The sequence below is a fragment of the Conger conger genome, chromosome 14 (assembly GCF_963514075.1).
Source record: "Conger conger chromosome 14, fConCon1.1, whole genome shotgun sequence".
NCBI lineage: Eukaryota > Metazoa > Chordata > Actinopteri > Anguilliformes > Congridae > Conger > Conger conger.
Genome location: NC_083773.1, coordinates 1,770,742 through 1,782,504, shown reverse-complemented (window position 1 = coordinate 1,782,504; position 11,763 = coordinate 1,770,742). Strand labels below are relative to the sequence as shown.

Sequence of the window (11,763 nt, the reverse complement as noted above, 5' to 3'; positions counted from 1 at the left end):
CTCTGTGGCGTGTTTACCTCTTCATGAGCAACAGCACTGACGCTGTGTCAACATTTCATTTTATTCAGTTGTGGGGCGTTAACTTTGAAAGCCATTATTGCTGATCACGATTAAATGAGTGTGCTTGATTCAACCTCATTAAAATAAATAACTATGTAATAATGTTGAACAAGGGTGTACCTGATCAGTTTGAAGCATGTTGAGTTTGTGATTACAGGCGGCATTACAGTATGCCTTGTGAAAAGTGCGCTGCCATGTAGGATGTTTAATTAAATCTGAAAGCATGATTAGTATAGTATTAATTCTCCTTCACTGATTAGTATTAGTATAAATGCTCCTTTACGGAGAAAACAGAACAATGTGGTTGGAGACATACCCACATCTCCTGATGCACTGAACCCTTCCTCATGATGAATTTTAACTAATGGAGCCATTTTCACACAAATATTACAGGCTTATGATGACTATGTCACTATGGAAGTGTCCAAGCACAATTCATTCAAAGGTCAATGTTTTGAAGGTGGGCTTCTGTGAATTTCTGCTGTGGGTGTTAGGGGAGAATAAAACTTTCAGATGCCTTAGCAGAAATATTATGTTACCAAGGTCTTACTAATAAGCAGTATAGCAAGCATTCTGTTGTCAAGAGACTTTTCCACAGAGAGCAAAAAGCAGGGCCGATGAACAGCGCTTGGATCGTGGGTTTGGATCAGACGTTTGTCCGTGTGTTTTTGCGGACCTTCCTGAATTATTCCACAAGGTGGCAGTGTGTTTGACCCTGCAAGCCTGCAACCCCCTTTTGTTTGTAATGACATCATCGCCAACTGAAAAATGGTACAGTTTTATTTCACATTTTACATTATTGTACTGTTCTTAAATTTACTATGATGTCTGTGGCATGGTAGAGAGCTTTGGAATGTTAAACATTTACTGATTATAGAAATAAATAAATCAAATGTATTTTAAGTACAAAAAGGGACCACATATTTAAATAGTGTAATTAAAACAGTATACACTACCGAACTACCTGCAATAGACAACGCAAAAAATGAGTACACGCAACTGAACGCACCAGCTGGGTTGGGTTGTTATGCGAACGAAAGGTGTTTATTGCAAACTGGCTGCGCTGCTCGTTCTCACACTCAGTTCACGCGAGACTTGGGAGGGTTTGGGAACGCAGTGCAGGAAGAATCGTGCGCTGGGGAAACCCACGGCGGACGCTGCTCATTCCCAATTTACGCTTCCAAATGAAAGATTCCTCTTTGTGCGCTGAGACTCAAACTGCACACGGATCCACGACGGAGCTGCACATTTGTACCGGATCAAGCTCTCACATCGACCACGTCTGAGATCGTCTTTATTTATTGATATTGCCATCGCCATAGCCAGCTACTCCCATTGACAAAGGACGATAACTTGTTAACAACTTGTTCGCCTGTTTTTTTGCGGGGCTGACTGTTCTGCTGGAATGTCGCAGAAAGAGAGACCTACTTTCTACCGACAGGAGCTCAACAAAACGATATGGGAGGTCCCGGAGCGCTACCAGAGTTTGTCTCCAGTCGGATCTGGTGCCTACGGAACCGTATGGTAAATTACTTTATTTCTGATGTGTTTTAACAGGGTGCACACTTGCATAGTCATTGCCTCAGCAAGTTCACGAAAGCTGGCCCAGACCCAGGCCTGGGGAGGACTATATATATTGTTGCTCAATCATCGCGGCAAAGAACTCTGCGAGGGCCGGGAGTGACTGCCGTGGAACTGGCTAGATAACACTAATGGGTAGTAGTTCGCTAACCGGCGAAAACAATGATGCATTTGTTTAGTGAATGTTGGATATGTTTAGTTTTTACAGAAATCGCACAGTGCACAGATGACAAATTAGCAAGAGCATGTTGTTCGGATTCGCAGATCTTGCTTGACTTCGATGGCCAGCTATCTTGCGAATCACACAACGTGGACGCGGGGGCTGTTTCAAACGTATCGATGGGTCCGCTTTAGCGAGCTAGCTAATAACAGTAGCAAAGTTTATTTACAAATTCTTGCAGTACATTGCCAAATTGCCTTCAATAAAATGTTGCTGTGCATGCTTTCTTTGACGAGTTTCAGTTTGGGGGTTTAATCTTAAATTGTTTTGTGAAGACCGCGTAAATTATGCGGAATAATTGCTCCGTTGCTAAAAGGACAAAAGTATCACTGTGAAATTATGAAAAGCATATTCGAGTAAGTCTTAGCACAGCGTTCCCGGGACACGGTTCATTAGTCTAATGTGAGTACAGTTTAGGTCGTTCTGTACAGAACGTTTTAACCTGTAAACAAAACGACGGCGTGTTGTAATATGCACACGGGTTGGTGTCAGCAAGGGCACTCAGTTGTTCGGGCATGAGGCTGCTAAGCTAGAACACGCCATCTCCTTAGTGTTGTACACGACGATTGACAGCCTTGACATTATGACGGACGTCCGTGCCAGATGGTCAATTTATCTGCAGCCGTGGGATGGAATATTTCCCTTGGCTGTGTTTGTGCGTACGTCTTCTCTACAATGTATAGTACGGTTGTGTTTTGCTTTTAAGTGCGTCACGTTTCGTTGTCTTGTTCAACTTAACTGTGCAATCCGCGAAAGTAGGCTAAACGAAGTCTTTAATGCATCTACGACACATTTGCGTTCCTACTTTGTTCTATTGCTTGTGTTTTTATGTGGTTGTGTCTTGTACTCGCGTAGATATGCGCAGATCGTATTAATGGTGGCTTTCAATTCTATGTTGTTCCACTGCAAAATAAAATAAATAAATACAAATAAAAATAACCTTCCCCTGTTCGGAAGAAGGCAACGTCCCGCTGCAGTCATTGTGCATTCTACAGGCATATGTTGATGTAAATCTACCCGATGATGTCACCCCGGTTTTCCTTCTATGACTCATGTCCCAACAAGATTAGGTCCAACTCTCGGACGGACACTTCGGGGTCGGCGTCTTATCCGTGCTGCTTTCAGCGAAGTGACATTCTGCCGAACGTATGAAATGCGGGGAGTTTCTCGGGACTTAAGATGTAGACACAGGATCTTAATTCTCGTCCGTGTTTTGCGCAAGGGCGGCACGTCACATGGAATTATTTAGTAGTGTGGCACTCCCTCGCTCAGCCGTAAGAACATGGGAACCCGTGGGCGTTGACAGATAACCCCCCCCCCTCCTGCGAGCACACAAGCACACAAACGGAATTTTGTTACCTAACTGGCGTGGTGGTTTGTACTTGTGCTTGAGGTATGAGGATCATGTAATTGAAGAAGAAAAAAGGTCAGCGCCATTTTTCTTTCATTAAAAGAGTTTTGAGGATACTTGGGTCATTCTTGTCATTGCAGACAGGGCCCCTGTGTATGCAGGTTTAACTCCAGTCCTGGAGGGCCCCTGTGTATGCAGGTTTAACTCCAGTCCTGGAGGACCGCAGTGTCTCCAGGTTTAACTCCAGTCCTGGAGGGTCGCAGTGTCTGCAGGTTTAACTCCAGTCCTGGAGGGCCTCAGTGTCTGCAGGTTTAACTCCAGTCCTGAAGGGCCGCAGTGTCTGCAGGTTTAACTCCAGTCCTGGAGGGCTGCAGTGTCTGCAGGTTTACCTCCAGTCCTGGAGGGCTGCAGTGTCTGCAGGTTTACCTCCAGTCCTGGAGGGCCACAGTGTCTGCAGGTTTAACTCCAGTCCTGCAGGGCCGCAGTGTCTGCAGGTTTAACTCCAGTCCTGGAGGACCGCAGTGTCTGCAGCTTTAATCCAGTCCTGGAGGGCCGCAGTGTCTGCAGGTTTAACTCCAGTCCTGGAGGGCCGCAGTGTCTGCAGGTTTAACTCCAGTCCTGGAGGGCCGCAGTGTCTGCAGGTTTAACTCCAGTCCTGGAGGACCGCAGCTGTGCTTGGATACGTCTCCTAGATCCCTCCCCATTGTCTGTAATTTCAGTGTGAAATTTCATGAGCGTTAGTATGCTGTAGAGTAGAACACCAGTTTGCTGCTGTTTGAGAAGCCGCAGACACCTGTGGTGAGCTTCCCCCCCCCCCTACGTAGTGATCGCCAATTTAAGTGATGATTTCCAGGGATCGAGGGGATTGCGCTGTAATCCAGCGTTTTGTGTGTCTGCTGTAATCTTCCCGGTGCGTACCCCTGTAATCAGAGGTCCACTGCTCCTTTTGGGAAGAGCTGGATATCCCACTCGCAGAATAACTGGGATAACTCCCGGGATAATTTTCGGGATAACCCCGTGCGCACGGGCCTCCGCAGGAACGTCACTGGGCTGAAATCACTCCTGGAGCTGCAGGTGAGAACAGAACCAGCTCTGCGATCTGGAGAGGGACTGACATGTCTGTAGAGAGGGCACTGAGGTGTCTGTAGAGAGGGGACTGACATGTCTGTAGAGAGGGCACTGAGGTGTCTGTAGAGAGGGCACTGAGGTGTCTGTAGAGAGGACTGACATGTCTGTAGAGAGGGTACTGACATGTCTGTAGAGAGGGCACTGAGGTGTCTGTAGAGAGGGCACTGAGGTGTCTGTAGAGAGGACTGACGTGTCTGTAGAGAGGGCACTGAGGTGTCTGTAGAGAGGGCACTGACGTGTCTGTAGAGAGGGCACTGACGTGTCTGTAGAGAGGGCACTGACGTGTCTGTAGAGAGGGTACTGACGTGTCTGTAGAGAGGGCACTGAGGTGACTGTAGAGAGGGCACTGAGGTGTCTGTAGAGAGGGCACTGACGTGTCTGTAGAGAGGGCACTGAGGTGTCTGTAGAGAGGGCACTGAGGTGTCTGTAGAGAGGGCACTGAGGTGTCTGTAGAGAGGGCACTGAGGTGACTGTAGAGAGGGCACTGAGGTGTCTGTAGAGAGGGCACTGACGTGTCTGTAGAGAGGGCACTGAGCTGTCTGTAGAGAGGGCACTGAGGTGTCTGTAGAGAGGGCACTGAGGTGTCTGTAGAGAGGGCACTGACGTGTCTGTAGAGAGGGCACTGACGTGTCTGTAGAGAGGGCACTGAGCTGTCTGTAGAGAGGGCACTGAGGTGACTGTAGAGAGGGCACTGAGGTGACTGTAGAGAGGGCACTGAGGTGTCTGTAGAGAGGGCACTGAGGTGTCTGTAGAGAGGGCACTGAGGTGTCTGTAGAGAGGGCACTGAGGTGTCTGTAGAGAGGGCACTGAGGTGTCTGTAGAGAGGGCACTGAGGTGTCTGTAGAGAGGGCACTGAGGTGTCTGTAGAGAGGGCACTGAGGTGACTGTAGAGAGGGCACTGAGCTGTCTGTAGAGAGGGTACTGACGTGTCTGTAGAGAGGGCACTGAGGTGTCTGTAGAGAGGGCACTGAGGTGTCTGTAGAGAGGGCACTGACGTGTCTGTAGAGAGGGCACTGAGCTGTCTGTAGAGAGGGCACTGAGGTGTCTGTAGAGAGGGCACTGAGGTGACTGTAGAGAGGGCACTGAGGTGTCTGTTGAGGCACTGAAATGCACACTCATGCTGGTGTGGCCTGTGCCAGTCCTCACCACAACCTGCACATGCCCAGTCAAAGCTCAGAGTGTCACTTCCTGACTGTCAGCTCTCCAACCAATCACATCGCTCGTCTGCGCCCTGTGCGATCCCCTTCACCAAATGCTGTTAGATGCTCAGAACGAGTTCCTGGAACGTTTTAAATTGCATCAAATTAAGATATTCTTCTCCTTCTTTTTGTTGTTAATTATGAAAGACTCTTTTGGGGGAAGGAATGTGAATGATAAGGAAACCTTGAACATTTTATTTCTTTGACGTGCGCATAACGAGGTCTCCAGTTGGAGTGTATCGTTTCTAAGCCTTGCGCCCCAGCTGCTGAAATGGAACGGGCCATCGTAGAGAAAAACACCGAAATAAAGGTGACGTGATCTGGTGGCCAGGAACACGATCAACCGGCTGGGGTTTCGCAGGGCTGCTGCTGTGTGATTGGACATCTCATCCCGGTCGGGCTTGTGCTCGAACGTACCCTCAGGTCCCGGAACCATGTAGGGCACAGGTGTCAAAATCCAGTCCTGGAGGGCCGTAGTGTCTGCTGGTTTTTGGTGTGTTCTGGGTTCATTCAAGTCGTTGATTGGTTAAAGTATCCACATGCCTTTTTCTCAAGGCCTTAATTGGCCTTAATTGGCAGCTGATTGAAAGGAAACCGCAAAAACCCGCAGACACTGCGGCCCCCTGGGGATTCAGTTTGACACCCCTGATGTAGGGCCACTGAATTCTGTACAATTTCATCCAGTTATTATAATTAGCATAATTTTTAAATCGGGGTGGTCCAAAGCCACTAACAGTTGATTTGTCCAAGCAGGAAACAATCCCCCTGTTTATTATTGCCTTGTAGCAAGAGGCTAGTTGATATGGATTCTGGGCCAGGGAACTCTAAAGTGATTCTTGTTGACGTTATTTGTTTGGAGTATTTCCTGGTAGTGTTTGCTGGTGTTGGGATGTAAGGTGCGGTGTTGTATTCGCGCATTAGCTGGCTGCTCCAGCGTTGTGTATCAAGATGTCGGCGCTCTAAGAGTGATGTAACGCGTTCGTGGGAGGAAGTAGGGGGTGGGTGGGGTGTTGTCGTTCTGAAACCAAAAAGCCAGGAAAATGCATCCTGTTGCAGCGGTTCATGTTTTTTGCCCTCAAGCGCTTTTTGGGCATAGCTGGTGAGTACACCTCACCTTCTCTTGAAGCCGTGTCAAAAGAGCATTCTCCTCTAGGTGAGAGAGGCTGCAGTAACTGAGGCGTGTTGTTTTTGTGGTGCCGGTTTTTTTTTCTGTCGGGTGGTCTTCAAAGTGTTTCAAAGCCACGTCACAGTTGCTTTGTCTTCACACCGTGATTCAGCTTGGAGCAGCGAGGCTGTTGAACCTGGGTGTGTTTGGACAGGTTCTGCCTCTATCGTCATAACTGCTTCCCAGTCTTTGTTTTTGGCCTGTTAAAAACCCTGGTGGAGTAAAAAAAAAAAAAAATAAATAAATAAATAAATAGATAGATAGATAGATAAATGTTTTAGATTGTGCAAATCAGGGCTGTCCAACCCTGTTGCTGGAGATCTACCGTCCTGTAGGTTTTCACTCCAACCCTAACAAAGCACACCTCATTCAACAGCTAAAGCAGGGCTGCCCAACCCTGTTCCTGGAGATCTACCGTCCTGTAGGTTTTCACTCCAACCCTAACAGAGCACACCTCATTCAACAGCTAGAGATCTTTATGAGCTACTAATTAGTAGAATCAGATGCGCTAAATTAGTGTTGGAGTGAAAACCTGCAGGGTTGGGCAACAGCTGTAAATGAAACGTGGGAGGATGATCAGGGGCCGGGGTCGCTTCCATTTGAACACATTCCTGCCCTTGCTGTCTTTTCTCAAGGGAGGCATCCTGATTAATTTGGTGACATGCAACCAGCAAACTTAACATCTGATCTGCAAGTGGGGGATAGACGATCAAATTGCACCCCCCCCCCCCCCTTTCATGATTTTGGAACCGAACCCCACTTGGCGTGGCCTCCTTACTCAGCTCATCCTGGCATTTTGGGGGATTCCCTTCTTGACTCAAGGGAAGGGAACATCCGGGAACGCGTCCTATTTGGAACCGAAACCAGCCAGAGTTTTTCCTGGAAATGTTTTCTCTCTAAAGTTCAGCAGGCGGAGATGGGTGGAGGGGGCGGGGTGGGGATCTTCTTGGCGATGGGGCCTGGCTCTTCTGCCTGCTGATTGGCTCTTATGCGTGCTGATTGGCTCTTCTGCGTGCTGATTGGCTATTCTGCGTGCTGACTGGCTCTTCTGCGCGCTGACTGGCTCCTCCCCCTGCCTGGCGCGCTGTTGACCCGGAGCCCGGAGACGTGGTTCTGTGGAAATCCTCGCTGGCCTCTCCCCTCTTGTGTTTGTGCGACGGCGGCTCTGGGTTTGTTATGGCGAGCCCTTTCCGTAAGGGCGGGGCTGTTTGTGTCACTCTGCTGAGGGCCAGAATTGATGGCTCTTTATTTATCCCCGTGGGGAAATTTCAATCTCACAGCAGCAGAGATTAATAGAATAAAAGGAATAAGGGAATAAATAGGGGCAACACAGTTCACAGTTGTGTGTGTCAACGTATGAGAGTTTGAAAGTATAAAAGTGCAAGGTGTCCATAATAATAAATACTACGCGTTTAGTCCATTTAGAGGTGACCAGTGTGTGGGCTTCAGGAACCACCACGGCAGACAGCGTTACACAGACGAATGCCTGAGAGAATAAAGGAGCGTCTGAAGCTGAAAAACTTCCTCCCAGAGCTTCACGTTATGTTGAGTTATGTAGAGTCGATTAGAGTCGATTGCCTGCCACGGCAGATGAACCAATGATAAACGTTTGAGCTATTACATCATTTTCATGTCAGAGCATTTCTTGGGACATAAAAGCATCCATATCTTTGTCAACTTCATATCAATTGGCAAAACTAATAGTTCTGTAGCTGGCCCCTTGGATTATGCTGTTATGCTGCAGAGTGAATTCTACTCTGCTGAGGTGTAGAGACCACCTCCCGGATCTGGATCATGGACTGAGCTAAAGAGGTGTTCCGGGTTTTACTCAGTGCAGTTATCCAGCTAACTCGGTAACCCTGCTTTTTGTGGGTTTTGCTCAGTGCAGTTATCCAGCTAACTCGGTAATCCTGCTTTGTGGGTTTTACTCAGTACAGTTATCCAGCTAACTCAGTAATCCTGCTTTGTGGGTTTTACTCAGTGCAGTTATCCAGCTAACTCAGTAATCCTGCTTTGTGGGTTTCACTCAGTGTAGTTATCCAGCTAACTCAGTAATCCTGCTTTGTGGGTTTTACTCAGTGCAGTTATCCAGCTAACTCAGTAATCCTGCTTTGTGGGTTTCACTCAGTGCAGTTATCCAGCTAACTCAGTAATCCTGCATTGTGGGTTTTACTCAGTGTAGTTATCCAGCTAACTCAGTAATCCTGCTTTGTGGGTTTTACTCTGTGCAGTTATCCAGCTACCTCGGTATTCACGGTGCCAGAAGGGTAGAGCTGGCTGTCGGATCTGGAAAAAGTCTCTGGGACATTGTCACATGCCAACCCCTGCTGAGGTCACTGTGTTGCTGCTGCACTCCAGGGCCGCTATGTATTGTATGCCTGGTATTTGCAGACAGGAGATCTGATTTGACACCAGAAAGAGGGGGTGATATTTGTTAGAAACAAGTTATACAAGGCTAGGGAGTGTGCACTGAAGTGCGTGCTGCTTTAGCTGCTGTGATGAGCCAAGTCCTGCTTTCAGAGAGAACAGAGCCAGCTTCTTTTCTCCGTCCTGTATTGAAGCAGGGGAGGTGTTTCTCTTTTCCTGGGAGAAATTCCGGAGAGAACAGTTGCAATCGGGATGAGAGTACAGGGGTAAAACCCCTGGAGCAGTTTTTGGGTTAAGGGCCTCGCTCAAAATCCCAAAATCGTCTAGGGACCCGACTTTATCTTTCCAAATGCAGGTCAACATCCCTATAAGCTGACCAGGGGCTCAAACCAGCAACTCTACAGTTGCCAGTTGAATACCCTACTCTCAAATTTCTTATTTATTTTGCAGGCATAGGCTATTCACTGTTTGTCTGGGGTCAATGTTAGCAGTGTGCCTAAAGCAGTAATACATTTGAACTGTACACAATTCAATATTTGTTTATCGCGAGTCATATCGTCATTGCAATATTCAACAACGATATTTTCCTCATATCGTGTAGCCGTACCGCAGTGCATTCTGGGAAGGTCACGCGACAGGTCACCTGACGCGGGAAAGGTTCTGCAGTCTGGATTCCCGGCAGACACGTCCAGCTGTGCCGGGAGAGGGATGTGTGGCCCTGCGTCTGAAATGAAAGCCGGAGCTAAAATGAGCGGTTTGCATAGGGCGTCCCGAATTAGAACGCAGCCCGAAATATACACTGAACAATAACTCTTTATGAAGTCTGAGGGCGAGCGGCATGTCTGGAGTGGTCTTGTGAACGGCTCTGCGCAGTTGCCGTCTGGTCCTTTATATTTGGCTGTGCGTGTAGGAAACTGGGAACCGTGGCTCTGTTCACTGAGTTGGTTGACTCCAGATAGAGGCAGGTGATCACAGGTAACGTTGTGATCACAGGTGACGTTTCTCCCTTCCTCAGGGTGCCCATGCCTGTCCGCTGCTCACCGCGGGCAGACGGTGCCGTGAGACGAAGCGCGTGGAGCTTTCTGGTTTTTGGCTTCTCTGCGCGGTCGAGTCTCCCTGTGGCTTTGTGTGGCCTGTATCCAGGGAGGCTGCTTATTGGCTGAGAAGCCGGCTCATTTGCGTTTCCTGGAAAGATGACTTCGCCCGGTTTGATCCCCAGACAGGATGGGAAGACGCTGACCTGGTGCCCTTTCCCTGTTGGTTTTTTTGTCTGCGCAAGAGGAAGTAGTCCGGTTAAAGGTTGACTTGCGTTAAGATTGTCAAAGCAATTTACGGCTGTGTGTAATTGTACTGTGTACTGATAACCTACGCATCCATAATCTGGGAGAACATTTTTTAATTTTTTAATTTTGTCTTTCTAGAAATGACCCGTTTTAGCAAACAGTTTTTAGCAAATGGATGCAGTGTGCAACAGCAGCTCCCAGCTGGGAGTCGAGCCCACAACCTCACAGCTGCAAGTCCAGTTCCCAAACCACGACACAGGGGACTTCTGCGTGAAAGTGTGTTCCATGTATTGACTATGAAAAGGTGGAGTGTCAGACTCATTCCTGCTGCACCTCAGACTGGCCTGTTTCTGATTCAGTGTGTTTTTGGCTGAAGACCTGGACAGAAATTAGTCTCACGACAATACCAGTGTAATCCAGCCGGTGTTACCTGCATGGGGAGGGCATGTGTTTGCTGGCTTTCCTCCCAACCACAATTACAAAATCTGCTTTGTAACAAGCTCCTCTGTTGACCGTCTCCGTGCCTCCTGAAGGCTGATTTACCCTGATTAGCACGTACTGCAGGGGTGCACAACTCCGGTCCTGCAGGTCTGGTCTGCGAGCTGGTTTTTGTGCTTACCTGGATTTATAAAGCCGAACCCCTGTCTCTCTCTGCAGCTCCTCGTACGATGTGAAGACGGGGCTGAAGGTGGCGGTGAAGAAGCTCTCGCGCCCGTTCCAGTCCATCATCCACGCCAAGCGCACATACCGTGAGCTGCGTCTGCTCAAACACATGAAGCACGAAAACGTGAGTCCTCCTCTTCCTCCTTCCCCCTCATCCTCATCCTCCTCTTCCTCCTTACCCCTCATCCTCATCCTCCTCTGCCTCCTTATCCCTCATCCTCATCCTCCTCTTCCTCCTGCCCCCTCATCCTCCTCTTCCTCCTGCCCCCTCATCCTCCTCTTCCTCCTACCCCCTCATCCTCCTATTCCTCCTGCCCCCTCATCCTCCGCTTCCTCCTACCCCCCTCATCCTCCTCTTCCTCCCTAATAAAATAAACCCTTTTCTTTGCAACGTTGCTCTCATCCAGTCCCAGTCTCATCCCTGGGTGTGATCATGTGACCTCTGTGTTGCAGGTGATTGGCCTGCTCGACGTGTTCACGCCTGGGACCAGTCTGGAGGAGTTCAACGACGTGTGAGTGACGCTCGCTGTGTGTCCGTGACGCCCCAACACCCGAAACACGCACCCTCCTGCCCTCCTTCCCTCACCTCCTTCCATCCTTTCCCTCTCCTCCTTCCCTCCTTTCCTCCACTCGTCTCTTCCCCCATACTTCTGAATATGGGACGGGGTGGCAGTGGAGGAATGGAGGACGTATGTTCTGAGTATTCGGACGGCCCCACTGTGTGAGTGTGTGCGGAGTGTGTGTGC

At 48.8% G+C, this 11,763-nt stretch overlaps 1 protein-coding gene across 1 annotated transcript in view; it reads left to right on the top strand.

The window, feature by feature from the left end:
* Nucleotides 1-1,143: 1,143 nt before the first annotated feature.
* The window catches only part of LOC133109532 (mitogen-activated protein kinase 14A-like), a 24,136-nt gene continuing 13,516 nt past the window's right edge, over nucleotides 1,144-11,763 (top strand). The window contains exons 1-3 of the mRNA XM_061218875.1: nucleotides 1,144-1,584; nucleotides 11,012-11,141; nucleotides 11,471-11,529. Coding sequence (XP_061074859.1) covers nucleotides 1,466-1,584; nucleotides 11,012-11,141; nucleotides 11,471-11,529 — 308 coding nt within the window. The 5' untranslated portion in view covers nucleotides 1,144-1,465. The remainder of the gene's footprint in view (nucleotides 1,585-11,011; nucleotides 11,142-11,470; nucleotides 11,530-11,763) is intronic.